This window comes from Bactrocera latifrons, unplaced genomic scaffold, assembly GCF_001853355.1.
Source record: "Bactrocera latifrons isolate USDA-ARS-PBARC rearing strain unplaced genomic scaffold, ASM185335v1 scaffold_6, whole genome shotgun sequence".
Taxonomy (NCBI): Eukaryota; Metazoa; Arthropoda; class Insecta; order Diptera; family Tephritidae; genus Bactrocera; species Bactrocera latifrons.
This window is the reverse complement of record NW_017537267.1, coordinates 1,089,985-1,117,281: the sequence shown is the minus strand read 5'-3', so window position 1 is coordinate 1,117,281 and position 27,297 is coordinate 1,089,985. Positions and strand designations below refer to the sequence as shown.

The 27,297-nt window shown below is 35.2% G+C and overlaps 9 protein-coding genes across 12 annotated transcripts in view; 4 read left to right on the top strand and 5 right to left on the bottom strand.

Moving 5' to 3' along the window:
• LOC108974979 overlaps positions 1–420 on the bottom strand; it is a 16,912-nt gene extending 16,492 nt beyond the window's left edge. Inside the window, exon 1 of one of the 2 annotated variants that reach the window (XM_018943155.1) lies at positions 151–420. The gene's annotated coding sequence lies outside the window, so the exon portion shown is untranslated. The remainder of the gene's footprint in view (positions 1–150) is intronic. The other variant, XM_018943154.1, reaches the window with a different exon arrangement.
• A 3,925-nt stretch (positions 421–4,345) lies between these two features.
• Positions 4,346–5,630, top strand: LOC108974955 (NADH dehydrogenase [ubiquinone] flavoprotein 2, mitochondrial). Its single transcript, XM_018943091.1, has 5 exons — positions 4,346–4,481; positions 4,624–4,746; positions 4,817–5,092; positions 5,157–5,276; positions 5,341–5,630. Exons 1-5 carry the CDS (start codon positions 4,443–4,445, stop codon positions 5,512–5,514), a joined length of 732 nt encoding a protein of 243 aa, XP_018798636.1. The 5' UTR covers positions 4,346–4,442; the 3' UTR covers positions 5,515–5,630.
• A 450-nt stretch (positions 5,631–6,080) lies between these two features.
• LOC108974954 (M-phase phosphoprotein 8) lies at positions 6,081–8,195 on the bottom strand. Of its 3 annotated transcripts, XM_018943090.1 has the most exons (6): positions 8,105–8,193; positions 7,779–8,036; positions 7,404–7,721; positions 7,019–7,162; positions 6,567–6,952; positions 6,083–6,502 (listed from the first exon to the last, which is right to left on the bottom strand). In XM_018943090.1, the coding sequence occupies exons 2-6, from the start codon at positions 7,947–7,949 to the stop codon at positions 6,475–6,477; spliced, it is 1,047 nt and encodes a 348-aa protein (XP_018798635.1). In that variant the 5' UTR covers positions 7,950–8,036; positions 8,105–8,193; the 3' UTR covers positions 6,083–6,474. The 3 variants fall into 3 exon arrangements, with proteins under 3 accessions (XP_018798634.1, XP_018798635.1, XP_018798633.1); XM_018943088.1 differs by having other exon boundaries at positions 7,404–8,036; positions 8,105–8,195; XM_018943089.1 differs by lacking the exon at positions 8,105–8,193 and having other exon boundaries at positions 6,081–6,502; positions 7,404–8,097.
• A 90-nt stretch (positions 8,196–8,285) lies between these two features.
• On the top strand, positions 8,286–10,966 carry LOC108974952 (protein penguin). The gene is made up of 6 exons (XM_018943087.1): positions 8,286–8,805; positions 8,863–9,022; positions 9,090–9,629; positions 9,737–10,139; positions 10,212–10,603; positions 10,662–10,966. Exons 1-6 carry the CDS (start codon positions 8,366–8,368, stop codon positions 10,833–10,835), a joined length of 2,109 nt encoding a protein of 702 aa, XP_018798632.1. The 5' UTR covers positions 8,286–8,365; the 3' UTR covers positions 10,836–10,966.
• Positions 10,836–11,798, bottom strand: LOC108974956 (putative peptidyl-prolyl cis-trans isomerase dodo). The gene is made up of 3 exons (XM_018943093.1): positions 11,626–11,798; positions 11,187–11,498; positions 10,836–11,130 (listed from the first exon to the last, which is right to left on the bottom strand). Exons 1-3 carry the CDS (start codon positions 11,684–11,686, stop codon positions 11,021–11,023), a joined length of 483 nt encoding a protein of 160 aa, XP_018798638.1. The 5' UTR covers positions 11,687–11,798; the 3' UTR covers positions 10,836–11,020.
• A 279-nt stretch (positions 11,799–12,077) lies between these two features.
• Positions 12,078–14,943, top strand: LOC108974950 (mRNA-capping enzyme). The gene is made up of 8 exons (XM_018943085.1): positions 12,078–12,436; positions 12,593–13,395; positions 13,460–13,595; positions 13,655–13,793; positions 13,855–14,027; positions 14,097–14,197; positions 14,262–14,455; positions 14,525–14,943. The coding sequence occupies exons 1-8, from the start codon at positions 12,248–12,250 to the stop codon at positions 14,767–14,769; spliced, it is 1,980 nt and encodes a 659-aa protein (XP_018798630.1). The 5' UTR covers positions 12,078–12,247; the 3' UTR covers positions 14,770–14,943.
• A 93-nt stretch (positions 14,944–15,036) lies between these two features.
• LOC108974951 (tRNA-dihydrouridine(20) synthase [NAD(P)+]-like) lies at positions 15,037–17,020 on the bottom strand. Its single transcript, XM_018943086.1, has 7 exons — positions 16,719–17,020; positions 16,362–16,662; positions 16,180–16,301; positions 15,938–16,108; positions 15,715–15,880; positions 15,442–15,656; positions 15,037–15,381 (listed from the first exon to the last, which is right to left on the bottom strand). Exons 1-7 carry the CDS (start codon positions 16,930–16,932, stop codon positions 15,131–15,133), a joined length of 1,440 nt encoding a protein of 479 aa, XP_018798631.1. The 5' UTR covers positions 16,933–17,020; the 3' UTR covers positions 15,037–15,130.
• A 358-nt stretch (positions 17,021–17,378) lies between these two features.
• LOC108974959 (run domain Beclin-1-interacting and cysteine-rich domain-containing protein) lies at positions 17,379–22,439 on the bottom strand. The gene is made up of 10 exons (XM_018943096.1): positions 22,131–22,439; positions 21,123–21,746; positions 20,456–21,058; positions 19,849–20,395; positions 19,704–19,786; positions 19,333–19,640; positions 19,102–19,269; positions 18,822–19,019; positions 18,605–18,758; positions 17,379–18,510 (listed from the first exon to the last, which is right to left on the bottom strand). Exons 1-10 carry the CDS (start codon positions 22,347–22,349, stop codon positions 18,322–18,324), a joined length of 3,093 nt encoding a protein of 1,030 aa, XP_018798641.1. The 5' UTR covers positions 22,350–22,439; the 3' UTR covers positions 17,379–18,321.
• Positions 22,440–22,852: 413 nt separating this feature from the next.
• LOC108974957 (syndetin) lies at positions 22,853–26,959 on the top strand. Its single transcript, XM_018943094.1, has 11 exons — positions 22,853–22,978; positions 23,037–23,318; positions 23,517–23,834; positions 23,913–24,101; positions 24,169–24,255; positions 24,314–24,895; positions 24,953–25,465; positions 25,528–25,638; positions 25,703–26,026; positions 26,101–26,213; positions 26,273–26,959. The coding sequence occupies exons 1-11, from the start codon at positions 22,913–22,915 to the stop codon at positions 26,619–26,621; spliced, it is 2,934 nt and encodes a 977-aa protein (XP_018798639.1). The 5' UTR covers positions 22,853–22,912; the 3' UTR covers positions 26,622–26,959.
• Positions 26,960–27,297: the final 338 nt, after the last annotated feature.

The window sequence follows — 27,297 nt, the reverse complement described above, 5'->3', positions numbered from 1 at the left end:
AACTTTTGAGTTTTGTCTTAATTAAATTAATTAATTTTTTTTTTAATGTTTGCGCAAAAATCTTTTAACTTTCTTTGCAAACAAGATCCATAAAAACACAACAATTTATGATTTTTAAAACTAAATTACGTGATTCAAACCGAAAATCACCTGATATAGCTGAATACAACCGAAGCCTGTTGTATTATACCCTACACTTATGCACTTACTTCAAAACAATATAAGCACACTTTTGAAAATCGCTAAAAAACGACTCGCCAAATGTTGGATTGAAGTTCAAATAAATTAGTTTCCTTGTAAATTTCACTTTCCGAATTTTTGTTTACGCCGCAACGAACACGCTGTACACGCCACTATTGAACGCTGAACGCAACTAAATCGAAAATATGCAATCAAACTGTGATATTGGGTAGCGCAAAGCCTGCCGCCACTGACCAAACCCAACCACAAGCCACACTCAACACTCAACACACTGGCACGCTTAGCGCTATACGATCGCTCATCAACATGTAGCGCATACACACAAGCACACACAACTATAGTGGCCGAAAGCGCATCAACAATGTCCGGTGCAAGAATTTCTTTAAGCCTTACTAGTGTGGTGTATGTAAGCCAAGAGAGCGGCACTAAATAGAGACTTTGCTCAGACGCCAAGAGCCAACAACACACCAAGAGCCAGCAATGAAAACAGGTAAAGTAAATTTAAGGCACGAGTACATTGTGTTGTACAAAGCTTGTGTCGCTTTCTTTGCAGTTCTGGCGTCTTCATCATTCTTCGCCAACAACAGCATTAGTAACAGCAGCAGGTATTTTTTCGCATACAGCCAGACAGTGGTGGAGAGTGGTCAATGCGCGCATGCGAAGCGTCCGCTCTACTCAATACTCTACTCGTACACATAACGATGGCTGAATCGATCTTAAAATTAATTCACTGATAACGGTCAATTTATACGCACGTTTCAAACGTTAATCTAATTCAATATTTCGTACTTATCTTCGACGTGCCGCGTCTCTGGCACGAATATTCTAATACACCAACCGCGAGTATTCTAAAGTCTTTGGAGCGGCTTTTACATTTCTCCACCGCCCAGTACAGGCTTTATGTACCTATGTTTTTTTGCGTTAATTGATAAAACAAGCACGTACATGCACGCGTTCGATTCGTTCATACGGACCAATACATATATGCATGGCGGTGCAGAACTGTTTTATGGACTCGTAATTTGTGTCACTTAGCCGCATTTTTACCATAATATGTTCCGGTATCATGCTAGCTCGTAGTTCGTCGGCTTGTGGTTCACACCGCGACGTACAAATTTAGCTTCTTTGATAAATGGAAGTCAAATGTATGGCATTCTAACGTCAACTAGGGGTTCTCTCGTATTTTTCGAGAAGTCCAATTTCCGACGACTCTGCTGCGCATAACCGATCTCTTGAGACCAATTTTAACACCGTCAATCAGTTGTTGACTTATAATAAATTGCATTAGGCTTCAAAAAGCCAATATGAAATCGACGTATCGAGATCTAATTGCAGTAGCGCTAGCCTTAAAGCATCCCTACAAAGGTTCTCAACATCTCTTATGAATCGACTCACATTTTGGTGAATATTTTAGATAGACTCGTACTAAAAGTCCTCATGTCTTTTGCAAAAATGACTGCGAGCAGAGGTCGCGAAAGAGATGTTTGTAACGTAACTGTGGAACCTTTCAATAGTTCATCAATACTGATGATAAGACGTGGGTTTATGACTTTGGCACTGAAAACCATGTCAGCCGAGGCTTATAGATAGTTTATGAAAATGGCATTAAACGTTGATATACTTGTATTGGCTGAGGTACCTATTTTGAAGGCAATAATACAATTTGTAATAAAATACGTTAATATCTTCCTTTTTCTCAGTCCAGGTCAAATTTGATTAGATTGGGCCATATGAGTCGCTAGGTGTGTTAAATTCACTTATTTAGCTATTATTTTTAAACCGATAAACTGGGGTTTACGAAAGCTATATACAAATATAGGATGTAGAAAAGCTTCAGAGAGAGAAATATGAAGATATAATTCTTTAAACTGGAAGCTTCGGGCTTTCATTTATTAATTTTAATTTTATTTAGCATATTTGCGAGTATATAAGTATTACCAGGTATTACTAGAAAGATTTCCGTCCCACAGCTGTAACTGTACTTATATGTGAAACTTTTGTATTTCGTGACAGCACGCACTACTGTGTAGGCATTCTGCGGTGATTTATATTTTACTTACTAACCTTGACAAGCCTTAAAATACTCCTGCACGTACTTACGGTGTGGTGGTATATACTACAAGTAGTACTCTACAAGTAGTTAAAACTCGCGTATACACTTCCCTTTGTTCTTGATGATTGCTAGTTACTTGAAGATGAATCACAAAGGTTTTCCATTTAATTTTACCATTCGTGACATGTGTGCAAAGTAAGCTTAGCAAAGAACAAAACGAGGAAGTTTAAGCTTTTAAACGCATCCAGACATAAATGCGACTGATCTTTTAATCATATATCCTAATACAAAGGTAGGATTCATAACTTGCTTGTCTTGAAAGACGTACATATTTCCAATGATTAGTGGTTTATAAAGCAATTATGGCGCTAGGTCTCTAAATCGAAATTATGGAGTTGGATTTCATCAACTGTGCGCCTTAGAGAAATCCCGAAGTGAGTTAAGTTTTACCAGGGAGAGAACACCACCCTACGAAAGCCCCTGTTTAATTCTACTTAATTTTAATTTTTCCCTTAAAACAGTACAGATGATTGCAGACCGCTCAGGTAGTTCATATGTAGTCCACCTTTTCAACCCTGTATGGAGCGTGGACTGTTCAATGTCCTCACGAAGTGTAGTGTAGTCAAAAGATTTTTGGCAAGTCCAACTCTACGAAGATCGTAGGATGAATTTTAGTTTAGGGTATGAAATGTCGGAGCGTTTATGACAGAATACATGCTGTTGGTCTGCTGGACTCAGATGCTGAGTGAATGTCGGCAGTAGCTTCCCGCACATACGTATATTAGTAGGTTGAGGACCTTGGTTAGGGAGCTTACTTACGTCGAGCCTAGAAGATTTTGCTTTAAGCCTCCGAACCTCCTCATTGGCTGAATTAAGTGTCGCGCAGTCTCTCGGCGTTTTGTGCAGCCGTCGGGTAACACATCGTTTGACTTTGTCTACCGCAGGGAGCACTTTTTCGGGACCGAGGAACCAAGGCCATTGAATTGAATTTCAACTATGTCAATCTTCGAATTAGACAAGGCATTGAAAGTAGTCCAAAGCTTACTCACACCAGTCAAGATCTCACAAAACTTCAGATGTTTTATCCATTTTATTATTATCACATACATATGTTGGTTTAATATTTTTCGAATCTCAAAATTTATATCTCTTTTTCGGTGATCACAAGGATCGGCATGACGTAGTTTGTCGCACTCGTTAGCTAAGACAGCTACTTTGGCTGGGAAATTAAGGTGGAGTTTCGTGGTTTCGAGCCGGGATGTAGCGAGCGGTAGGAGCTGCTATCACCTTGTAGAATTGACGTTCACCAACGATTACCTCCGTAGGAATCTATAGTGCGGTAAAGGTGCTCGCGGTAAATTCTGTGAAGCTGATCCAGTTAACTTAGTTAAAATTAACGTTTGCTATCTCCTCGATCTTACTCAAGAGTCTGTTACAGTTAAATTGTAGTCTTCAAGTTTGCCTCGGGTGTCCATGGGTGATCCTGGGAATGAAGGAGTGACGAGTAGGTGGAGGTTGTTGCAGCTGTAAAACTCGTTGTGTTCGGAGGCTGGTAGGCTGTTACAGGAGCTGGAACACGTTGGGATGTGACTTTAGACAGTACAAGAATTGCACTTAACTGATATGGTAGTCTGACATAACGGGCAGACTGTGCGAGGAAGCAGGAGTTTCTGAGTGGTTCTCGCAGGATGATTGAAGCGGGATGAAGGTTGTGGAGGTCATGCTGCCTGTTTGAGCTCTAAGGGACCGTAGGGGTTCTTTGGTGGCTACTCGACTAAAGTGGCAGCGCAATGTGCGAACTGGAGGCATATTGCACAGCATGGCACACATGGCTCCATCCATTGCATGTATTGCTCTTAACCGAGGTGAAGTTTGGAGCCTTCTAGCCTTGACCAGATAAAGCCGGAGTCAATTCTGGTAACATTGAATCGGAAGTTGAAAAATTTGTTCATTTTTTTTTTTATGAATTGTTAAGCAACGAAGGGAAGGCATATATGAATGAACCATTAACGTTCTCTTCAATCATCAATTATCAGGGAACAGCTGATTATGACAGTACTTCCAATCATTTGAAATTTTCCTGCTGCTTTCTGTGTGCTGTCAGTTGTCAAAACAATCGAACTTTTTGCTGGTTTGTGGCATAAACGAAATTATTTAATATTTACAGATTTGCAATATTTTTGTTAAAATGATTTCGAGTTGTGCATCTAAATCAATCAATTTAGTGGTGAGTGACAATAAATTTCCTAAGCATGTGCTGGCAAAATAATTATTTTGTCAAAGCGCAAAATAGATCTGTGCGTTATGTAATTTAAAACGTAAATTTGTTATTACTAAATTATGTATTAACATTTAATTTTCGTATACAGCGTGGCGGTATGCGTGCTATCGCTACAAGTGCGGTCCAGCGAAGTGATCATCTTTTCGTACACCGTGACACACCAGAAGATAATCCAAACATCAAATTTGAGTTTACGCCGGAGAACAAGAAGGTAAGTTGTTGGCATATCAGTGCTTTATTCATTAATTTCTTATTAGAAATATTTTCTATTATCTTTAAAGCGCGTTGAGGCTATCATCAGCATATACCCAGAGGGTTATAAGCGCGCAGCAATGATCCCACTGCTCGACTTGGCACAGCGCCAATATGGTTGGCTGCCAATATCGGCAATGCAAAAGGTTGCAGAAATCTTGGAAGTGTCGCATATGCGCGTCTATGAAGTGGCCACCTTCTATACAATGTTTTTACGCAAACCTACAGGCAAATACCACATTCAAGTATGCACAACCACTCCATGTTGGTTGCGTGGCTCCGATGAGATTATGGAATGTTGCAAGGTATATTACAAATTTAGTGAAATAAATTTTTGTTTTGAAATCCTATTCAATTGTATGATTGTAGAAAACTTTGGGAGTTGAGGTCGGTGAGATGACCAAGGATGGCCTTTTCACGATTTCCGAGGTAGAGTGTTTGGGTGCATGTGTTAATGCTCCAATGGTGGCTATAAATGATGATTACTATGTAAGTTTCAAATTTGTATTTACATTATCCATCTTTTAAATTTCTTTGCCTCTCGTCAATGCAGGAAGATTTAACAGCTAAAGATATGCAACAAATTTTAGCCGACTTCAAAGCTGGTAAACCTTCACCACCCGGTCCACGCAACGGTCGTTACGCCAGTGAACCTGCAGGTGAACCAAGTTCACTTACTGAAGAGCCAAAAGGCCCAGGATTTGGTTTACAACCAGCGCTTGCATAAAGCCATTGATTTTACAACTACAATAACATTAAACCATTTTCAAACAAATAAAACCGCTATTAAACGATAGCAAATGTTATGTTCTATAAGTGGAATAAAACGAAATAATAATAATAGCAAATCGTTTTTAAGGAAAAAGAAAAATTTAACATCTTCGGTAGTACGAGACTATAACGTAAGTTTCACTGATTCATATTTAACTTATTACAATTTATTCAATTAATTCCAAGTAAAAGTCAATTATTATAGACCAATGCGAAAAAATAGTACTTATACAAAAAATTTCAGATGCGACATAAGGATTATTAAGGAACAGATAAAATTTCTCCGTTTCCATCAATATTCTGGATCAAATACCAGAATAAGTAATTAATAAATATAAAGTTGTGTTGCTAGTTATTTAGATGGCAATATATGTATGTATGTAAAAACTGAAACGCTGTCATTCATTATATTTATTCTTAAAATCGTGTAGAGTTATAGTTTTGTATAAATCTACTGGTTACAATTTTTAGAACTTATTTAATTTTCTTTTTTTTCTTTTTTATAAAAAAAATAATTTGCAATATTTTCATATGGTTGATAAAATGTTTAATTCATTGTTTCTTATTCATTTAAATCAAATATACATTATAAATGTATTACTACTAATACGTACAACATGTCACCGAGGGCGTACATACATATGTATGTATATACGCATAGTTGTTGAATTTTTTTATATATTCGGCAAAGTAATATTTAACTTAAAAGGTCTAAAATTCGGTCAAATTAATTTTTGTTTAGCATGCGGTGACAGATACAATTTAGATAGATATTAATAAACCAACAACGGCTAAAATGTTAACATTCAAAAGCAAATTTTTGGAACTAAAAAATTAAAACACCGCAAGACATGCTTAGATGTTGCCGCATATATAAAAAAAATTTTTTTTTCAGATAAAAGAAACGTTATAAAAGTTACTCATCACTATCACCATAATAAACCCTGCAAATGAAAAAATTAGTATAAAAAAGTATTTGGATGGTTTTCAAATAACTCTTACGCGTACCTTTTCTTTGATACGGCGCGCTTTGATTTTCGCCCAATTGGATTATGGTAATTTGTACGTGGTGATGTTTCATTTACAAGCCGTTTGGTTTTTTTCGGCTCTTCACGAAGTTCTTTAAATGATACATTTTCTTGGGATTTCATGCGTTTCATAAATTTATCAATGATTTCATCACATGACAAATTCGCTTCCGGTTCCCAAGTGTCCGCCTTCGGTCCAAAACCCTTCCAACGTATGCGAAATATGCGTTGATTCTTCTCTTCAGCATAGTCGATTATCTTGTCTACCTCCCATTCTTTGTTTGGATCAACCGATGATTCGCTTTTTGTTGGACGTCCTTTCTTTGCAGCAACACCACTTTTCTTATTTGTTTTGCTAGCCGATTGCTAAAAAAAAGACAATTCCATAGTAAATATCATAGTCAAAGCCAAATATATTTCTTTTTTAAATACCTTATTTTTATATCTTTCAATTATGTCTGGGCACGATAGAGTATCCTCTGGCTCCCATGTGTCGTCATCCTTGGTGTATCCTTTCCAGCGTATCAAGTAGTAAGTAACACCATGTTCTACCTTATGGCCCACTATGTCTTTAACCTTGTAAATAAAATGTTTAAATTGTGTGCTTTAGTTTTTCATATATTATTATAGTACTTGTTCCTAACCGGAAACCATAATTGACGTATACATGACTAAATGTTCTTACTTTTTTTGTATTATTATATTCATAAATAATTTTAATATTTAAATATAATCAAATATCGATATTTTTAATATTGTTGTTTATCGATAATTTTAAAATAATAAATTTTTATATGAAAATTAAATCTTCCCATACCTCGTATACTTCCTCATCCCCTCCGTCATCCTCCTCTACAGCTAGAGCCTTAGTTTGTGTTTTTTTGCCCTTGCCACGCCTACCACCGGCTTTGCCATTCTTTCCCGCAGCTTTCTGTTTTCCACCCGCTGTCGACTTGCGCCCCTTCTTAGCTACACCGCCACCAGTACCGCCGCCATTCAATGGCTCATCGTCACTATCCATATTATCATTGTCGCCATCGGTGAGTTTCTCTGGCGCTGCTTTGCGTTTGTTCCCCTTCTTACCGCTCGTACCGCTACTTCCTTCCTCTTCCTGATCATCATCGGTGACACTACCCTGTACAGAATGGAATTCATCATCGGTATTCCCTTGGGGATGTGTTTGATCTCTTACAACGCTTTGTTTTTTCTTTCCATCATCACCTTCTTCACGTCCAGCTTCAACTTCCGATTCATCGCTATTGGACTCCACCGTGGCGCTCTTTTTAGTTTCCTCATCTTGTTCGTTTTCATTTTCAGCAGATTCCGCATATTCTGCGATTTTTTTCTTATGTACTCTCCCCATTTTAATTTTCGCCGCTTTAAAACTTGAAAATATTTTCTTTCACAAATTATACTCTTTTTGTAGGAGATATTTTTTTAAACTCTCAATCTATAAAATAATGAATATTCAAGCTCAAAAACTTCTGAATAAAGTGCTATTTTCTACACAAAATGTACCTTTATTTTTTAGGACGCCGTGAAAATTGTGGCAAAAAACAGAAGCACTGAAAAAGGAGTACAGAAATTACAAACGCAACGTTGAATGATACGATGCGGTAAATGACACAGAACAACATGGAAACGAACTAACAGAGTTGCAATAATTGTAGATACGATATACTTCAAATCATTTCATATAAAGAAAACAACATTTTGAACGCACGTGGACTGAATATTACATAGACATCTGCCGATTTGTTCAATAATTTGTGCATAATAATGATTAAGGCTAAGAAACGTGCATCGGAGAATGACACTGACGAGCCAATTAAGAAAAAATCCTCGAAATTCGAAGCAGACAAAGCCATAAATAAATCGGGGAAAGGAGAAGATCCGACCAAAGCAAACAAATTTGCTAAAAAATCCACAGGAAATTCGAAATTTCCTCTAAAAAATGTTGGCAAACCCGGTGCAAATAAATTCTCAGGAAAACCAGGAGCCAACAAATTCGTTGGAAAGTTTAATGGTTCCGGCAAATTTGATAAGAATGGTAAAGGTAAGAAGTTGGGTGAAAGAGGAAGCGGGCCTGCCGAAGGCGAAAAAACCGACTGGCGTAAATTCAAACAAGAAAAGAAGGAGCTGAAACTTAAACGTAAACAAGCCAAGGAATCTTATGAGGTGTCAGTGGAAGCTAAACAAATTTATGAAAAACTAAAATGGTAATTAGTGTTTTTCTTGTATATACTACTGAGAAATTTATATTTATATTCCTGAAGTCGTCGTACAGAAAAAAAATCTGAGCTCGTCGAAAAACTATATAATATTCTGAATCGTGGCGATGTGATAAAGAAGTTAATAATGGCACATGATACGGCACGTATCATACAATGCATGTTAAAGCATTCTTCACCTTCACTTCGAGATCAATTATCCGAGGTAATATATACGTCTTTTCACATGTATTTACATTTATTAATAAATGTATATATATATATATATGCAGAAACTACTACCTCTGGTCGTTGAAATGTGTGTATCTAAATATTCTCACTTTTGTGTACTAAGAATGTTCAAATACGGCTCACCTACAATAAAATCAAAAATTGTTGATAGCTTTATGGGCAATGTAATACGCTTGGCTGGACACAATATATCTAGTAAAATTCTGGATCACGCCTACCACACTATAGCAAACACAAAACAACGTATTTATCTTCGTCAAGAATTTTATGGAGAACTGTATCGTCAATCAAAAGATGATAATGTAAAATCACTCGCTGATGCGTACAAAGACGCAGTCGATATGAAATTGTCCATATTGAGTGCTGTTAAATCCAACATCGACCATTTGGCCAACAAACAGTTAGTGGATAATTCTCTGGTTCACGCAGTCATCTTGGAATATTTAACAGTTTGTGAAGATGATAAAATAGAAGAAACCGTTAGTTCATTTGCGCCTCTGATACCACTTTTGCTAACAACTAAGGATGGAACTCAAGCGGCAATAATTTGTTTTTATAAATCCACTCCTAAAAATAGGCGGGTAAGTTAATAAAAAAAAGAGACGTATTTTTCTTATAACTATTAAAATTAAATGTATTCCTTTTTTGATTGACCTCTTTTCCAAATGTAAAACTTTTGTTTTTTCAGGCTATAATAAAAACCATCAAAGATCACTTGATAAAAATTAGTACACATGAACATGGCCATATTTTCTTAATAGCCTTAGTAAACTGCCTTGATGACACAAAAGCAACTAAGAAGGCAATATATGACAATTTGAATCCCGAATTGAAAACTTTGATGGAAAATCAATGGGGTCGTCGTGTCATTGAATGGTTCGTTGTGCCTGCCGATACAAATTGCTTCCATCCCAGCTTCATTACAAGCATTAATGATGGGTTGCAATATGGGAAAAAAGATACAGATGTTAGACGTAAAGAAATATTCGAACAAATCGAAGAGCCCTTATCTACAGCCATTTGTGAAGACCCGAAATTCTGGCTGTCTAATCGACATATAGGTCTCGTCACAGCCGAAATATTGAAGAAATGTTTGTGTTCTTTTTGTAATTATGCTCGCCATTTTTTTAATTAAACACCTTATGTTTTCATTTCCTCTTTAGTAACCCAAGAGCACTTTGAGAAAGCTTCCAGAGCCCTCGCTGATGTTATTGTGGACCCAACTTGGACTGTAACTGTAGAAGAGGAAGGAAAAGCAAAAAAGGCAAAAAGCATTCAGGATGTAGAGAAAATAATTGCAGAAGCAACCAAAGTGAAGAAACAAAAACGCTTAGCAGCTCCTGCTGACGCTGATGAGCCACAAAACGATTCATCGGATGATGAAGTAGAAGAGGCTAAAGAACCGATCGCTATGGTAACAGCCCTAGGCATTGAGGAATCTGGCCTGCATATTGTATTGAAAAAGATTATCAAAAATGACAAAGAACGTTTGTCCACAAACGAAAGTGCAGAAACATTTGGATCAATCCTCGTTCAAAAACTTAATACTGATACGGTAAGAAATACCAGATTTGCATATATCACCCACATTAATTTACCTTATAAATTTTTAGCTGCGAGATTGGTTAAATGTAAACCGGGCCTGTTTTATATTATTAAATGTTTTCGAGCAAAATAATGAGGCTGTGAAATCGGCACTTAAAGAGCTCCTTAAGCCATTAAGTGAAGTGCTTAAAAAAGAAAAGGGTGCTGGGCAAAAGTTATTACTGAATAAAATGGAATTTTAATATAGTATCGTTTGATTTATTTTAATTTTATCATATGTATTTTTGATAATTTTAATGGATTACTTGTTTAGCTAACAATATGAAAGTAATTACAGATAAAATAAAAAGTTTAGTTATTAGAAATTTTTAAATGCGATTTTAGTTAATTAAATCGATTAGGAGAATTATATGTTAATATAAATTGTTTATTCCGTACGTAGAATTATATGTAGTCCGGAGTCTGTATCGACAATTTTCGACATTTGTCCAACCTTCAAACTAAATGCTGCATCTTCAAATGCCTTCTGCATTTGACCTAAAACAAAATGAACATGAAAGCATACAGGACATAACTACAACAATTATGGATACCTTTGCCAAATGGGCCTAAATCTCCGCCACGTTTTGCGGAGCTGCAGTCAGAGTACTTAGTTGCTAGTGCGGCTAATGTAGTGTCACCAGATTCAATCTGCTTGCGATAGTCATCTAAAATCGCACGTGCTTCTTCTTTAGATCGCGTAATATTTTCTTCGCGCCATGAACTAGGACGGCGACTACCTTTATGCTTAACAAGTAAATGGGAGCATCGCACCTCAGTAGGACCAGACGACTCCTTTTTTGCGGGCTCAGACGGTAAATCCCACTGGGATTCTTTTGTATAAATATTTAAATAATAAGTCAATCCTGCAAAGTATAAAATACGCCAATTTTATTCCTTTCCTTTCTGTAAATATGTATATACACCATTCTAATATTCATTGGCGATAACTTTCAGCAACGAAGTATTGTATAAAAGTCATATATTGCTTACCCGTTGACCGACTTTTACGCACTTCCCAACCTTCGGGTATATTTTTCTCGGTGTCTGACATAATAGTTTATCTTTATTTTCTTTTCTGTATTGAATAAAATTTACAAATATTTAGACAAGAAATGAGTGCAAAACGCCGCAACTTCTTAAATCAGATTAGCTAAGTTATAAAGACTAAATGGAAACGGAACACCTCAGAATGATTGATATGTTCCGAAATTCATTACATAGATAAATGTAATAAAAATATAAAAAAAATTAGACTCTTAAATTAACAAAAAAAAAGCACAACACATAATCTATTATTTTTTTCTTTTTTGAAAGTAATAAGTATTATTATATAAAACTATAATTAAAGTTTTTTTTTATCAGTCAAAGTGCGACCAACAAACAAAATCGATAGCTATCGTCTAAAATTGTAAGTGCATCCATCACCATCGACTATCAGCTGTAATTGACAGCGTAGTGCAAATTTTAATTTATGTGTCTGTGGCTTTGGATAAAATTGTGTATAAAAAGTTACCAAAAAAAGTCTGTGCGAGTGAAATATAAATAGTGATTTTTATTGTGCAGTTCAAAAGCACACACCTTTATTTCGGTGTTAAAGTGCTGAATTATAAAGATGTCCCGAAATTCAAGGCCTGGACCGATACCAAATCGATGGCTGAATTGCCCCCGAAAGAGCGAAAAATTAATTGCTGAAAGATTTTTGGCATTTAAAACACCATTGAGTAGTGCATTCGATGATCAAGTGCCAATTGAATGTCTCTTTCATCCTGAAATGATTTTTGACTATTTTAAAGCAATAAAGGTTTGTACTGATACCCTGCAACGTGTCGCCAATATTGTATGCACAACTACTTTTATGTTATATGTATATATGTATATGTATACATATTCGATTTGGCTGTTGTAGATCAATATATTATTTTCGTATAATTTTGGCAATAACAGTTTGTAATTTTAGTTAAAACTGGGCCTTTGGATTGATTTGACCAACACAACGCGTTTTTACAATCGTCAAATTGTTGAATCACGCGATGCTCAATATGTAAAGCTACAGTGTCGCGGCCATGGAGAAACACCTTCGCCAGAGCAAACCCAATCGTTTATCGAAATTGTTGATCGCTTTGTCAATGAACGTCCTTTTGAAACTGTAGGCGTACATTGTACACATGGTTTCAATAGAACAGGATTTTTAATTGCTTCCTACTTGGTGGAAAGACTGGATTACTCAATTGAAGCAGCAATAGCCATATTTGCGGAGGCACGTCCACCAGGAATTTACAAACAGGACTATATTAATGAATTATTCCGTCGATACGAAGATGATGAGGACCCTCTACCAGCGCCTAACTTACCAGCATGGTATTTAGAATATGATGACGGTGATGAAAATGACGCAAACTCCTACGACTCTCATAAGCGTAAAGCAGATGACATTAACAACGACAAATGCGACGAGCAAGAGGAGTACGAAGAAGATGATCAAAACGATGAGGAACCGGGCGCTTCCAATGGTGGTGGCCCTAAAAAGAAGCGACGCAAAGAGTTGGTAATTAAAAATGCCACCTTCATGAGCGGTGTTCCAGGTGTAGTGCAAGTAACCGACCAACCAAGGTTGGGAGATTTACAGCTAAAGGTACAGGAAATGTGCGGTTGGAAGAAATCAGGTTTTCCTGGTGCGCAGCCCGTATCTATGGATAAGAATAATTTAAAACGTTTAAGCGAAATACCATATCGTGTGTCGTGGAAGGCGGATGGCACGCGGTAAGCAATATATACTCACATGTGTTTATAATACTACTACTACTTTCTTAACTATTCACCACAGGTATATGATGCTTATTAATAAACGTGATGAGATATACTTTTTCGACAGAAACAATACTTGTTTCCAAGTCGAAAACATAACATTTGTCAAGGCTGGCAATTTAGGTCAGCACTTAGAAGACACACTTTTAGATGGAGTAAGCTACAAATTATTATTTTTTATTTCAAACGAAATGTTAATAATTGTTTGCACTAGGAAATGGTTATTGACAAACTCAATGGTGAATCTATTCCGCGCTACCTCATATACGATATAATTAAAATTTCCAATTATGACATTGGTGCGAAACCCTTCTATCCCGACCGGCTGACTTGCATCAAAAAAGAAATTATAGGTGTGTTGGTAACCAAACGAACTAGACTTGCTTAAGAAATCTCTCAAACGCATATTTTTAGAACCACGCTATGAGGCTATCACCAAAGGACTGATCAATAGACCGTTGGAACCATTCAGCATTCGTAATAAAGAATTTTGGGATATTCGCCAATCTGCCTCCTTACTGGGTGAGAAGTTCTCAAAGTCGTTATTACATGTACCAGATGGTTTAATTTTTCAACCTTCAAAACAAGTAAGATTAAGAAAAAAATAAATTAAAATTTAGAGCTGCTGTCATTTCAATAACAACACTTTTTTTCAGCCCTACACAGCTGGCGTGTGCAAGGACGTACTTAAATGGAAACCAAGTAATATGAACTCAATCGATTTTCGACTTAAAATAAAAGTGGAAAGTGCCCCGGGGTTAGTGCAATCTTTCATTTTATATATTTTTTAAATGTGTACTAAAGCATTTTCTTCTTTTTAGCATGTTAACTGAGAAAGTGGGCTACCTTTATGTCGGTGGCACAACAGAATATTTTTCCAAGATGAAATATACGAAAGCATTAAAGAATTTAGATAATAAGATCATTGAATGCGCCATAAATCAGAAGGGCGAATGGGAATTTATGCGCGAACGCACAGACAAAATGCTTCCGAATAGTTTTAACACTGCCACCTGTGAGTTCCTAATTTCAATTGCACAAATTATAATCTTATAAAAATCTATCTCTATCTATTATGTTATAGCGGTTGTGGAAAGTATTCGTTATCCGATAACTCAGTCTGGTTTACTGCATTTTATTGCCAACTATGGACATCGAGATGACAATGACATGATGCCACCACCACAGCGTCAGCCTCATCATACTCAACACCATCATAATCATCAGCAGCAGCAGCAGCAGCAGAGACATAGCCAGCCACCAGTGCAGCAACATCAACATCCACAACAACAAAACCATCATCAAACCGTCAACCGTCAACAAAAATAGAAGAGTTAGAACAGCATGAACCGCAATAAATGTTAACAGTAAAATAGAACTTTTAAATTAAGTTTAATACACAAAATACGCAAATTTTATACTGGAGTATAAAGTTCAAAACATAAATATGATAACCATATTGGGGTAAATATATGATTGAAAGCGTTACATAACGTGACATAATTAGTTAATTTTTTTTAAATAAGCTATATCCTGCACATGGCACTTGAAGTTTGCCACGAAGTTTTCCCCTAATATTGGACAATATAGCTTTCATACAAACTTAACTCTTTTCTTTTATTAAGTTGCATTGTCATCATTGCAGTAAAAACATTTACCAGTCATATTTACATAAATAAGATTCAATATATCACCGTAATATGCTACCATTTTTTATTAAATCATCTTCGGTTACTTCGCCGATGTCAAGTAAACACACCAGTGCTGCACCTTGTTCGGCCTGTTTTTTATTTTTCTCCCAAAATGAACTCGTATACCGTTTGCCGTTGAAAGTGCAAATGGCGCGGAAGAGTTTATCAATGCGTTGCGTTTCATACTGCGCTATGCTTAAGTTGTTACGACCAGCATACGTGTAGAGTTTTGTTTTTGGCAATTGTGTATCTATATATGAATTGCAAATTTAATATAAGAAGCAAAAACTAGCAAATTTTTCATACAGACCGCTATTGTAATTCGAACGCAAGAATGCAATATTGTGTTGAACAACATCAGCCTCTAGTGGAGGTATGTCCTTTTTTTGACGTTTTATTTCGGGACCTTCACTGGTGTCATCATCAAGTAACATGCCCGGTGCCACTTCACGTCTGCCAAAGTTTCCGCGCTCTTTCAGTTCCAATTGTTTGCGATAACAATAATCGCCCAGCGACCAGATTTCACTGTGAGAAAATCTTTTGAAATTGCATACATTTCATATAGCTAAATAACAGTACTTACCACATTTGCTGTAGCGTCTGACATTGTAAAAATTGTTTACCACGCGGTGATTCTTGCAACTCTTTTAAAATGTTTTGCACGCAATATTTCGTGTTGTGCGCTGCATTATCGTAGTCGACACTAAGCTTTAAATACTTAACAATAATATCATTCATAGGCAGCATACCTAAGATATAATTATTATTATATAGTTTTAGTTAATTATTCATTTAAAAAAAATTACCTTCTTTTCGAAAAATAGAAACATTCAACTGGGCAGCTCTACCCACCATAACACTGGTAGCGCCGCACAAGTCGCGAAAGCTTATTAAGTCTTTATGATTGTGAAACTCTTTCGAACCGCCATTTGCAATCACTGGTATATTGACCGCTTTCGCAATTTCCCGTATAAAATCTACGTAATATATAAAGAATAAATTAATTCAATTAAACTATATAAGCGTTACTAATAGTATCGATATTTACCTGGATGTGGCGCGTGCTGTGGTCGTTCATCACGCGTACGCGCGTGTATCGCAATAGCAGCAATTCCTGTAGTTGCAAAACGCTGCACCAATTTAATCGTATCGTTGAGATCTGGTAAAATTCTGTATTTTTGTTTTAAATTAGTCTTTCTTTTATGATTATGTTAAGCATTTTAAGCTTACCTAATTTTGCAGGTTACTGGTATGCTCAAATGTTTGCACAATGTTGTTAGGATATACTCCGCTTTATCTGGTTGAGCAAGTAGTGCTACGCCCATTCCTCCTTTTATGGAGAATTCTTTGGGGCATCCCATATTTATATCTAGCCCGGCAATGTCATTCTCTACTAACTTGCCTACGCTTAATGCGCGTTCTGCATCACTTGTTCCCAACTGCAGTACAAGTTGTTGTCGTTCGTTTGCACAAGTACGAAATACAATTGTTCCGTCACTTCGGTCAACAAAGTCAATTGTGCCCAATGCAGCTGTTATATGTCAAAGTATTAATTGTAATGCAATCCTCATATATTTACACGCTTACCATTTACTCGTCTCTTGCTTCGCATTAACTTCAAATCTATTAATTCTTCTGTATAAACAATGTCAGCACCGAATTCCAAAGCCATCAAACGCATTGGTAAAGTTCCAACTCGAACCATCGGCGCCATTATTATCTTATTGCGATAGTCCAAGCTTGTGCCATTTCCACCCACGGTCATTTTTTTTAATAAACGTAAAAAATTCTTTAAATTCATCAATTTATGGAGCGAAATATAAAAATACTTTTGTTGTCATGCTTCTAGACAATCAGCTGATTAATTTTTTCAACTCTGCTGATTAAATAAGGTCCGTTCACATGCTATTTTATTGTTACTTTAATAAATTGTAACGAGATTATAAAATCGACAATTTATTAAAATAGCATGTTTATTGTTAATGACAGGATATTTAAACGTTTAAAAATTAATCACATATATTAATATCCACCAATTTTAAATTATATGCTTATTTTTCGAAAATTAATTTTTCCATTTTTTTATTCAATATAAAATTTGGGATTAAATTTTTTTTTTTCATAAACGATATTTGGGATTTAAAAAAAAAATTATTTTAATCAATTTACAAATTATTAATCATTATTTATTAAAGTAAGTTTTTCAATATTAAAAAATAAAAATATTAATTTCAATGTTAAATGCATGGGTTGGTTGGGTTGGTATTAGGGTTGCTAATACCCTGTCCAAATATAATATAAAATAGTAAAAAAATAATTATATACACACTTCCTTATCTCTCTTTTACTATAGTTAGTTAAAAATATTTGGATTTATTGTCTATTTCGCAAATGTGCATAACCAATAAGAAAACATTATTTCTAGTTAAATATTTTTAGTAAATTTGTATTTTATTTTTATAAAAAACTGATGCTGGTCTAATGATGTTTTCGTTTTAAGTTGTTTTTACTAATTACTAATTTCAAAATAGCACAGATATTGAACGCTCAAAGCAAATATAAATACAATTCGGTAGTAATTCATTCAATAAAATATTTTCGTATACATTTTAGCAAAAGTTTAGAATAGTAAAATACGTACATATAAATTACAATAAAAATAAGATGACTCACTTTAATTTCGTTTAATACTTAGTACTGTATAAAAATAAGCTTTTAAAGCTATATTATATAATGTTATATGTTGTAATATTTTCTCGTTAATAAAAATCCGACATCCACTATATAAGCTAAAACATATATTAATGGAGACAAATATAGGCTAAAGCTATTACAAAATCTACAACAATATACAAGTTTAAAGTACCTGTGTTTAGAGGTTTTTTTTAAATTATTAAATAATTATAACAATAAAATATAATTTCGAAGTGTCGGGCCAATAAACTTTCTTTAACATTTGAATATATAGTTTAATACATATAAATAACATAGTGATGTAAATAGAACAGACTATAAAGTATTTGTCTCCATGTTGAATTACAAAGAATTAACAATTTTGCGCAATATTCTCACTTCTCAGCAAGCATTTATACGCACATACTATTTTCATTAGTATTTGCGTTTGCATTATATTCGAATTTGGTTTAAGGTACATTTGGATTTTCGACGCTGAACATTGTTGCATTGCGTTTCAGGTAACCGCAATCTCTTGTCTTTTGCTTATTCTTTGGCATCTACAACACGTATTGGACGTTAACTTCCAGCAGTTCAAATGGAAGCAAGAACCGCAACGATCACAGCGAAATACATTTTTTAGCCATGGATATATCACTTGATCTTTTTGGCAATACTCACAGTGGAATCCACGGGCTGTACAGAGCTATTGTAAACAAAAATAGAAAATGTACATACAATTGTCTAACTGTAAAAAAGTGTTATATATAATATATATCGATATTTTTATTGCAACGCACCACACAATTGAAAATATGATGTTCGCATTTTTCAATGAGTTGATCGATTGAGTGTTGCATACTTTTGTTTCGCACATCAATGAAATCGGACAATGACCAAATATCCGCATCGTTTGCAATATGCTCTGGTATGCTTTCAAAGTAAACTTGCTCTCTATAAATAAAGATATCAATACTTGGCTGCAATTTTAAAACTCACGAAAATGATTCCACGTACCTCAATGCAAAGCGGCAAGTCTTCACGAAATCTTTAACGAATTTCAAGTGAACACGCTTCTTTCTCGCATTTAGAAGCGCCTTATTATTTATATATAGCGCTGGATTTAAGTCTGGCACGTAAAACAGCGGATACGTATACATCTGATCCAATAAGCGATAGGCGAAAACGCTAACTGGATAACACTTGAAATCCCAACTATGTATATGTATTGACACAAATATATTGAAATGTCAAATATGCAATATTGATCAACTTTATAGATTATAAAGGAACTTACGAATGTAAAATTTTTGCGGGAATAGGTGATATTTGATTGCGATGACATCCGGTGCAATGATATTTGCCAAGATACGTACAATAGCGAAAACTACTGATATATTGCCGAGAAACTCGCATTCCGCAGCCCGCGCAACGATTGTTCTGCTTTTGTATCAACTCCTTGCGACTGTACAAGATAAAAATTATCAATTAAGAAGTCGGTTTCTATTTATACCATAAGCAAGAGTACCTTATCGAGGGGTGATCCGTAAAGATAATTTGTTGACGAGGTGGCGCCCAATATCGTGTGCCGCGTGTAAGCGGTTGTATCACATTTTCATCGGGATTCGAGGTAGGACTATTATCCGGCATTGGTAAAAGTTGCTGCGGGGTATCTTCCTCGGAAACCAGCCATTTCAACTCTGACACTTTTGGCAGATGTTTGTCATTAAATTTGGAAATAAGTGAGAGTCCAACAACTTCAGCAGAAAGTGAATCTAAACAATTCTCATCTAACTCTGCGTAAGGAATATGTTCGCTAGCTTCATCGGGAGAAGTCTAAATTTTGTTTTGCGTATAATAATGTTAGTTAATTCTAGAGGTAAGTTTCTAAATACATACATCATTTTTATGAATACGACTCTTTGTATTTTCAGTGCTCAAGCAATCTGTGGCAGTTAGGGCAATTGTAGATTGGATTGCTTCTAAAAAGTGTATAACAGTTATATAAGTAAATAATCTATAAAAAAAATTTAATATTATTTACCTTTTCTACGTCGCCATTTTTTCTCTGGTTCGGTGCTGTTGTCCCATTTTATATGTTCGATTGCTGAGATTATCGCTTCCGATACACGAAAATGTGCATTCTCTTTTTCCAACTCAGTGTTATTTCGAGACATTTGCGAAGTTTCTAAAAAGTCTGTTAACGATTGTTCACATTTTGGCAATGATTTCTGGGTTTCATTTAATGCTTTTACTGATCTAACTATCTCCGATTCATTTGCTGACGTTTTATAATCGAGCGTACTTACACCATCCTCAAACAGGCTTTGGGAGTGCCGTGAACGCAACTTTTGTCCATAAACAGGCATGAATGCATCGAAGACGCCAGATGAGATTTTCGAATTATCCACAGGTTGCTTCAAATTACAAGGAAAAGCTAATGTCGCAGTAAAACCATTAGTTTCGGTATCATCTAAACTGCTAACAAAACTGTTATCATTTTGATTAGATATGGACCAATGGGTATACGTGGGAGGTGTGCTAAACAGATTACATAGAAAACTGCCCAAAGGACTTGCGCTTTTCGCTTTCTGTAAGAGATAATTTACATTTTTCGCACATGAAGAATTTACAACGATATTGGGTATCACCTGTGGTTCAAAACCTTGCGGTATGATACATGGATCGGTTGTTGGGATTCCCTGATTAAAATCACTTTGTTGGATTTGAGTTTGTTCATAAGCTTGATCGGTCCAGATTTTGATATCATCACAATTAATGAATTCTATGAGTCGGGCAGGCGCAGTATTACATGAAGAAATGGAAGCCGTAGGTGTTGAGGAAGACGATCGCTGGTTTAATTTCGTCGAAGCAAATACTTGCTGTTGGCTTTGCTGATTTTTCGAAGGTAGGACGATGTCGGGGAAATCGCTGCCAGAATATAATGAACTTGATGTGGTTGTTGTGTTAGTAGTAGAATTAGAATAACAGGAACCGCTGTTATTACTCATTTTTGGCGTATTGACAAGAGTTGACTCCGCATTAAAATCATCTGATTTGACAAATAGCTGCCTATTATCTTTCCGTAAACAATTTTTCGAATTAATAGCCATTGTTTTAGAACGTGGTCTAGGCATTTCGTAGAAAAATAATCCAAACGATTCATGGGGTTTGTATTGCAATGTTGGAAGGCTTTTGGTTTTACGAAATGTTAGGAAAGCAGGGACGTTCGATGCAGCATTTGAAAAATCAGTCTAAAAAAGAAAACATATATTAATATACTTTTTATAAGTGCTATTATATTATATATTATATTACCATTTTACGTAAATCGCTGTTTGCAATATTTTTCTCCACATTGTTTTCCTTGTATATGTCAGTAGGCTTTGTAATATTTGTATTTTTAGGCGGAGAAATTGAGAATGTGGGATGTGAATTGGTTCGCCTGTGCTTAACTTTCGTTGTAGTACTCAAGGGTCCCATACCGGATTTTGGACTGTAGAGCTTTGTATCTATTTGACTTATCAGACTATATTGATTCAATTCCACAGCAGATAAACAAATAAAAAGCGCTGTTGAATACGCCTCATTTCGTAGAAATGCGTCTTCTGCATAGTATGTATTGATCAATTCTTTTTCTGCAACCAAAACTTGCAAGCAGACACTTAAGCAATTTGACTGTAAATTACGTAGCACCCAGGAATGAAAAAATCTTTCAATGCGATACTGTCCTCGGTCATTAATTACAGATGATGTCCCCACGGTTTGTTTTATGCTACTCCCATATGACACCGGTTCAATAGAGAAATCCGCCGCAAATGAATCACGGATCTGCGCCGACCTACAAACCCACTCAAAATCTTCCACAAGCTTTTTAAAATTGTCGGGACTATCAAGGTAAATATTTTCACCAGATGAACCTATTGTAGAGTTACAGATCGCCTTAAAAACAAAAATATATAATTTAAAATTGTAATGCTAAGCTTAAGAACTGATATATAGTCATAGAATATTAAATACCAATAAGTTAAATAAAATCTTCTACTTATAATTAGAAAAGGTCAAAAACATTGGAAAAACTATATGTTTAGCATTCAAATATTTTACATTTAGCTTTTTTTCTATCAATACGCATATAATTCAAGGTTTATCTTGTTTGAACATCTATAATTACATACGCACATACAAAAATTATGCCAACTAACACTTATCTGCATATTTGTATCAAACAATAAATCAATGAAAAAATATGCTAATACTAATTCCAAAGTAAGTAGGCGCACACACTTTTCACAATATAAAAGGTCGTTAATGCTGAGATCTCACCGTTATGGTAGTCCCTGATTTTATACGCAACCCATGACGCAATATATCCACAGTGGCTGTTGTTATGCTTTCATATGAGGATAAGTTGTTTTCATTATTTAGTGCGACGGTTGTATGTCGCTCATTTAGGAACCATAATCCACAAGATTGTTTCAAATTGGCCAACAGAACTGGAAGATCCATCTTGACATTGTTAATGCTCACACAATATGCTGTCATTTTGCTAATTTATTCATTTTAAATAAAAATATTTAATATCGAAGACATTTTATCTCTCAATGTATACAATTAACTTTACTATTTCGTGGTATTTTTACGCTAAGCATAGCGATTTGTTAATAATATCGATAACAGTCGAAAACATGAAATCGATGAAATATCAATCAAATTATTTTAAATAAGTTTATATTATAAACTATAGTTTACAATAACCTTTTTTATGCGTCTTATTATTATTAACTGGATTATATTCGTGATAAAGAATTAGCTGGCAATAAAAAACAATAATAAATTTAATATAAATTCTTCAAGGTTATGTTTCTAATAATGGTAAATATTCAGCATAGTGGCTTTTCTGAAAAAATGGACCGAATTTTTTTTTTAATTGTTGATATTATTTTTATTATTATTATATCCAAATTTTTAATAAATTACATTTATGGAAAACTACCATAAATTACTTCATTAAAAAACAGTTTCAATACAACCCGTCATTCTTCTTGAACTGTCATTTTTATTGTTAAACATTTGCGAACTCTCCTCCCAACGGGTTTAGCAGGAAAATGCATCATCCAAAAGCAAAAATGGATGAATTTAAAACAAAGTTTATGGACTTGCTGCACAAACAGGTATTTAAATATATTTTATATAGTTTGAAGAGTTATTACACAATTAAACAATCTGCAGACCAATAGGCAGTTGAAAATACCAGCTATGGGTTTCTCCGATTACTTCATACAGAGTGTCACAACTGAGCCTACGGAAGCTTCTGCAAACAAACTGAAAGCTGGAAGCAATGCACCAACGTTATCACCAAGTGGTGAAAGTGATGCATCTAATTCTGATACTGTTGATACTACTGCCAACGCACAAAAATCTGACCAGGAAATACTGGAGAGTATAGAGGAAATATATTTTCAACCAGAAGGGGAGGAGGGGCGCAATGTGCATGGTCAATATGAACTTCAGGTGAGGTAAAATAGTTATATATTTGCTGTTTCAATATGCATGGAAAGTGCATTACACATTGATGACAATGTATGACGTAGTCACTTAAGAATGGAGACGTGCATATGCCTCAGAAATGCTGCAAAACCAGTTTTATATCTTCACACCATACGCAATATGTACATATAGATAAATATTTCTTTTTATTTTCTGCTGCAGAAAGTTTTTTCTGACGGTGTAAATTTTCAACTAATTGATGGGACGATTGCACAATTGCGCACACAGCATAAAGTCCTATCAAAGCAAGTGCTACAAAACATATTAGAGCAACGTAGCGCTTGCAACGAGGAGTTTGCATCCATTAATGATATACAAAAAGATCTGGAAGAATCCCTATGGACTTGTCGAAAAGCACGTTCTTATTTAAATTATGCAAAAGTCAATTTAACCACAACCAGCCTAGAAATATTAGCCTCTTATCGAAAGCGTGAAATTCTTAAAGAGCTTTTAAATACTTTGCTCGCGATTAAAAAGCTGGTAAGATAGTTTTAACTACGGTGTATATAAGTATGTAGTTGTAGGCAATTAATTATCATTTATTAACATATCTCTTAGAAATCTACTGACGTCGAAGTGCAAAAATTTCTTTCCGACCATAATTACTCTGGTGCAATTGGTTTACTGCTTAAGTGTAAAGATTCTGCTGAAGAATATATGCAATACAACTGCGTGCAGTCATTGAATAAGAAGCTACAAGAAACCCTTTTGCTAACGGAGTTTCAGCTAGACACAGTTCTCAATGAGGTGGGTAATGATTACATAGACTTGTGCAATTTTTTTACGAATGTTTAAATAACTGATTTATTTATAGATGATTTTGAATTTTGATATGCGGAAGTATGCGAAGCTGCAAGAAGCTTACAAACTGCTAAACAAATCTCTAATTGCTATGGACCAGGTTAGCTGATGTATTAATATTGTTTGTTTTCCTCTATCTAACTTTTCGTTTTATTCAGCTGCACATAAATTTCATCTCCGCTATACATTCCTCTGTAAACTCAGTTTTACGCGCCTTCAACGACCCAAATATTGATGAAAACATGAAATTCCTTTTCGAACAACTTTGTGAACAAGTGACTGTGGACAAATACATTTCCTGCTTGATCAGCTTGTGCAAAACATTCTGGACCATACTGGCGTCCTATTATCAAATTGTTGTTTGGCATCAAAATTATAAGCTGTACCCCTTGGACATGGAAGACTCGCCCGATATTTATATACAAGAAAAGCTGAAGAAGGGTCAATCACGAATTTGGAATGACATTCTAACAAAGATTTGCACATTTCTGCAAAGCACTAAACTCAAAACGTTGAAGTATGATCAATTCATACAAGTATTATCCATAGTACAGCGTTTAAAAAAGGTTGGTCTGGAATTTTGTGGTGAACAGTCCGACAAATTGATTGAAACAATGCAAGTACAAAGTCAGGAATTTTTCCAACGTTATCACATAACATGCCTAGAGGAGATATGTCTCTTTTTGGATAATGAATCGTGGACAACGGTGGACTCGTTTGTTAATATACTTCAGTTGCCGGTGAAATAAATAACTTAAAGTGTTATTAATTGAATTTTAAATGAAATGTTTTCATAGGAATTTCGTTCCGTACGCAACACGTTGAGACGGCATAAATCACCGCCTGTCGCACACTTGCTCGTTTCAGCTACATCAGTGAATAATTCACCAACAAGCAATAACAATTGTGACGAATTAGTCTCGGTGCATTCGCAAGACGGTGGTAGTTCCATTTACGGTTCCTATGGTTACTTTCTACGTTTCTCTGAGAAGAGTTCGCCATTTGATGGTGGTTTGGATGTGGCTATGCTCGAAGAGGACATACTCTCCGGTATTGTAGACGAGGCCTCCTGCTACTTCTCCGAGGACAGTGATGACGAGCAAAAAAGCATGCAAAGCAAATATGAAGATGATGCAGGCAATACGTGTGTTATTGTAAACAACACAACTTTGAACGTATTCCGTTGCATTGGCCGTTACCTACAAATGTGTAAGTTGTTGCATTGCATTTCACCGAAAATTGTGGCGAGCATGTTGGAATTGATGGACTTCTACGCCTATGCGGTGCATGAAATTTTCGGCAAAGATGCTGTAAGTTTACTAAGTTGAATATACGCTTTGGATAGTAAGAAAAATATTAAATTTTTTTCCAGCCCGTGACGATGGAAAAATTTTACAACGCACGTCTTGAGCAAAAACTCCAAACAGTTCTGGATAATGTCGTAACAAATATAAAAATTTGGCCACTCAACTTTTCATCACTGGTGTGTATGCCACTAGGAACACTATAATATTTTCCATAACTCAAACCGTTACATTTAATTGCAGATTAATAACGAGCTGGCGAATCCAGATACTCTGTACGGCCTTTCACAGCGCATAGTTGCGATAGAGAGTGGCCATTGCATGACACAGCAGTTTCAAACATTACACAATTACCTCAACCATTTGCTAGCGCCACAAGAGCGACCAATGCTAACGGCTTATTTCGACTACATTGAATTCATGGCGGACATTGCACGTCCAGTGTACACCTGTGTTACTTCGCGCATCATTGATTTGCCAGCGGTCTTAGCAATGATCAGCAAAGTGAAATGGGATGTCAATCACGTCAGTTTTCAACATAATAATTACATTGATATCATGAATCGGGTGCGTATGAATTTTTAAAAGCATTATTTTTTTATTGTGTTATATTTTCAATTGATTAATTTGTGATATATTAGAATATTCAAAGCTTTGCAATGCGTTTGGAAGAAATCGCCAAAGAAATAAATCTACCTGCGGAAATTATATGGAACTCCATGGCTCATGTCGCGACGCATTTGCTAGTAGAAGGGTAAGCATATTAAATTTATTAAATATGTATTTTTTTAATATCATTGTTTTTTTATACAGTTTCTCGAATATAAAAAAATGCTCTGCCGGCGGTCGGGCGCTAATGCAACTAGATTTTACAAATTTCATGTCCATACTCGAATTGATTTCCAATCAAAAATATCCAGCGCATCGCATTTATGTTGATAGTTTCATAAAGGCATATTATTACTCAAATGAACAATTCGAAGAATGGATTGATGCGCAGCGTAATCTGGAGCAATATTCCACAAAGCAACTAACCAATCTCATACAATGTGTTTGCGTGAGTGACAAACGCACCAGACAAAAACTATTACAATTATTAGATGGTAATAACACTAGTGTTGGAAATGGCAATAATCTCAATTTAAGTACAAGTAGCACATAGTTGGAATATTTAGGTCATGCAGCGTCATATTAAACGCCAAGTATTTGGCCACTGCACAAATATTTATAATTTCAAAAATCTATATGTTACATATCCACATATGAATATTTTGTGCTTTTCAATGTTACGTTAATGTCTCGAAACATTCCTCTTTTGATTTATATTTGTAGGCTTATTTGTAAATCGCTTTACCTCTTGTTATTTATATGCACATTGAGGTTGCCGTTGTTTCCTGAAGTTGATGGTTATTTCCCTTAAGGGTCGTAAACAAAAACTTTATTTGAATTTAAATCGTGCCGAAATAATTTTTCTTTTTTTCATAAATTTTAAATGAGATTTTTTTGATATTTTGGAATATTTTTTTTTTTTTATCTCCGAATTAAATCTAAAACTTTAAAATAATGATGTTCTAATACAAAATTATCCGCTCTCCAAAATGTCCAAATAATTTGTTCATAAAAACATTCCATGAAAAGTTATATGTATCAAATGTACTGTTGTATACAGCACACGCAGAATGTGTAGATCTTTTGGTGAATGCTTGAATACTTTTTTAGGGCATCATCTTCAGAGGGCGTACCCTTAATGTGCATTGTAACTTAAAATTATTTATTTGTTAACTATTTAATCGATCTCCTATTAACCCTATATTACTCGAAACGATGTACTTCAAACT

Excerpts from the sequence above, each read along its gene's own strand:
- LOC108974957 (XM_018943094.1), top strand. The coding sequence starts at position 22,913 with ATGCATCATCCAAAAGCAAAAATGGATGAATTTAAAACAAAGTTTATG. Across the intron at positions 24,256-24,313 it reads CTCTAATTGCTATGGACCAG|CTGCACATAAATTTCATCTC; the intron begins GTTAGCTGATGT and ends CGTTTTATTCAG. Across the intron at positions 25,466-25,527 it reads AAATTTTCGGCAAAGATGCT|CCCGTGACGATGGAAAAATT; the intron begins GTAAGTTTACTA and ends ATTTTTTTCCAG.
- LOC108974950 (XM_018943085.1), top strand. The coding sequence starts at position 12,248 with ATGTCCCGAAATTCAAGGCCTGGACCGATACCAAATCGATGGCTGAAT. Across the intron at positions 14,198-14,261 it reads AAAGTGGAAAGTGCCCCGGG|CATGTTAACTGAGAAAGTGG; the intron begins GTTAGTGCAATC and ends TCTTCTTTTTAG. Across the intron at positions 14,456-14,524 it reads TAGTTTTAACACTGCCACCT|CGGTTGTGGAAAGTATTCGT; the intron begins GTGAGTTCCTAA and ends ATTATGTTATAG.
- LOC108974952 (XM_018943087.1), top strand. The coding sequence starts at position 8,366 with ATGATTAAGGCTAAGAAACGTGCATCGGAGAATGACACTGACGAGCCA. Across the intron at positions 8,806-8,862 it reads ATTTATGAAAAACTAAAATG|TCGTCGTACAGAAAAAAAAT; the intron begins GTAATTAGTGTT and ends ATATTCCTGAAG. Across the intron at positions 10,604-10,661 it reads AAAAACTTAATACTGATACG|CTGCGAGATTGGTTAAATGT; the intron begins GTAAGAAATACC and ends ATAAATTTTTAG.
- LOC108974951 (XM_018943086.1), bottom strand. The coding sequence starts at position 16,932 with ATGAATTTAAAGAATTTTTTACGTTTATTAAAAAAAATGACCGTGGGT. Across the intron at positions 16,663-16,718 it reads AAGCAAGAGACGAGTAAATG|CTGCATTGGGCACAATTGAC; the intron begins GTAAGCGTGTAA and ends GACATATAACAG. Across the intron at positions 15,382-15,441 it reads GCGTTCGAATTACAATAGCG|ATACACAATTGCCAAAAACA; the intron begins GTCTGTATGAAA and ends ATTCATATATAG.
- LOC108974955 (XM_018943091.1), top strand. The coding sequence starts at position 4,443 with ATGATTTCGAGTTGTGCATCTAAATCAATCAATTTAGTG. Across the intron at positions 4,482-4,623 it reads CTAAATCAATCAATTTAGTG|CGTGGCGGTATGCGTGCTAT; the intron begins GTGAGTGACAAT and ends TTTCGTATACAG. Across the intron at positions 5,277-5,340 it reads CTATAAATGATGATTACTAT|GAAGATTTAACAGCTAAAGA; the intron begins GTAAGTTTCAAA and ends TCGTCAATGCAG.
- LOC108974954 (XM_018943088.1), bottom strand. The coding sequence starts at position 7,949 with ATGGGGAGAGTACATAAGAAAAAAATCGCAGAATATGCGGAATCTGCT. Across the intron at positions 7,163-7,403 it reads GGGATGAGGAAGTATACGAG|GTTAAAGACATAGTGGGCCA; the intron begins GTATGGGAAGAT and ends TTTATTTACAAG. Across the intron at positions 6,503-6,566 it reads CGCGCCGTATCAAAGAAAAG|GGTTTATTATGGTGATAGTG; the intron begins GTACGCGTAAGA and ends TTTCATTTGCAG.
- LOC108974956 (XM_018943093.1), bottom strand. The coding sequence starts at position 11,686 with ATGTCAGACACCGAGAAAAATATACCCGAAGGTTGGGAAGTGCGTAAA. Across the intron at positions 11,499-11,625 it reads GCGTAAAAGTCGGTCAACGG|GATTGACTTATTATTTAAAT; the intron begins GTAAGCAATATA and ends TATACTTTGCAG. Across the intron at positions 11,131-11,186 it reads TTTAGGCCCATTTGGCAAAG|GTCAAATGCAGAAGGCATTT; the intron begins GTATCCATAATT and ends ATTTTGTTTTAG.
- LOC108974959 (XM_018943096.1), bottom strand. The coding sequence starts at position 22,349 with ATGACAGCATATTGTGTGAGCATTAACAATGTCAAGATGGATCTTCCA. Across the intron at positions 19,270-19,332 it reads ACGGATCACCCCTCGATAAG|TCGCAAGGAGTTGATACAAA; the intron begins GTACTCTTGCTT and ends TATCTTGTACAG. Across the intron at positions 19,020-19,101 it reads CCCGCAAAAATTTTACATTC|TTGGGATTTCAAGTGTTATC; the intron begins GTAAGTTCCTTT and ends ACATATACATAG.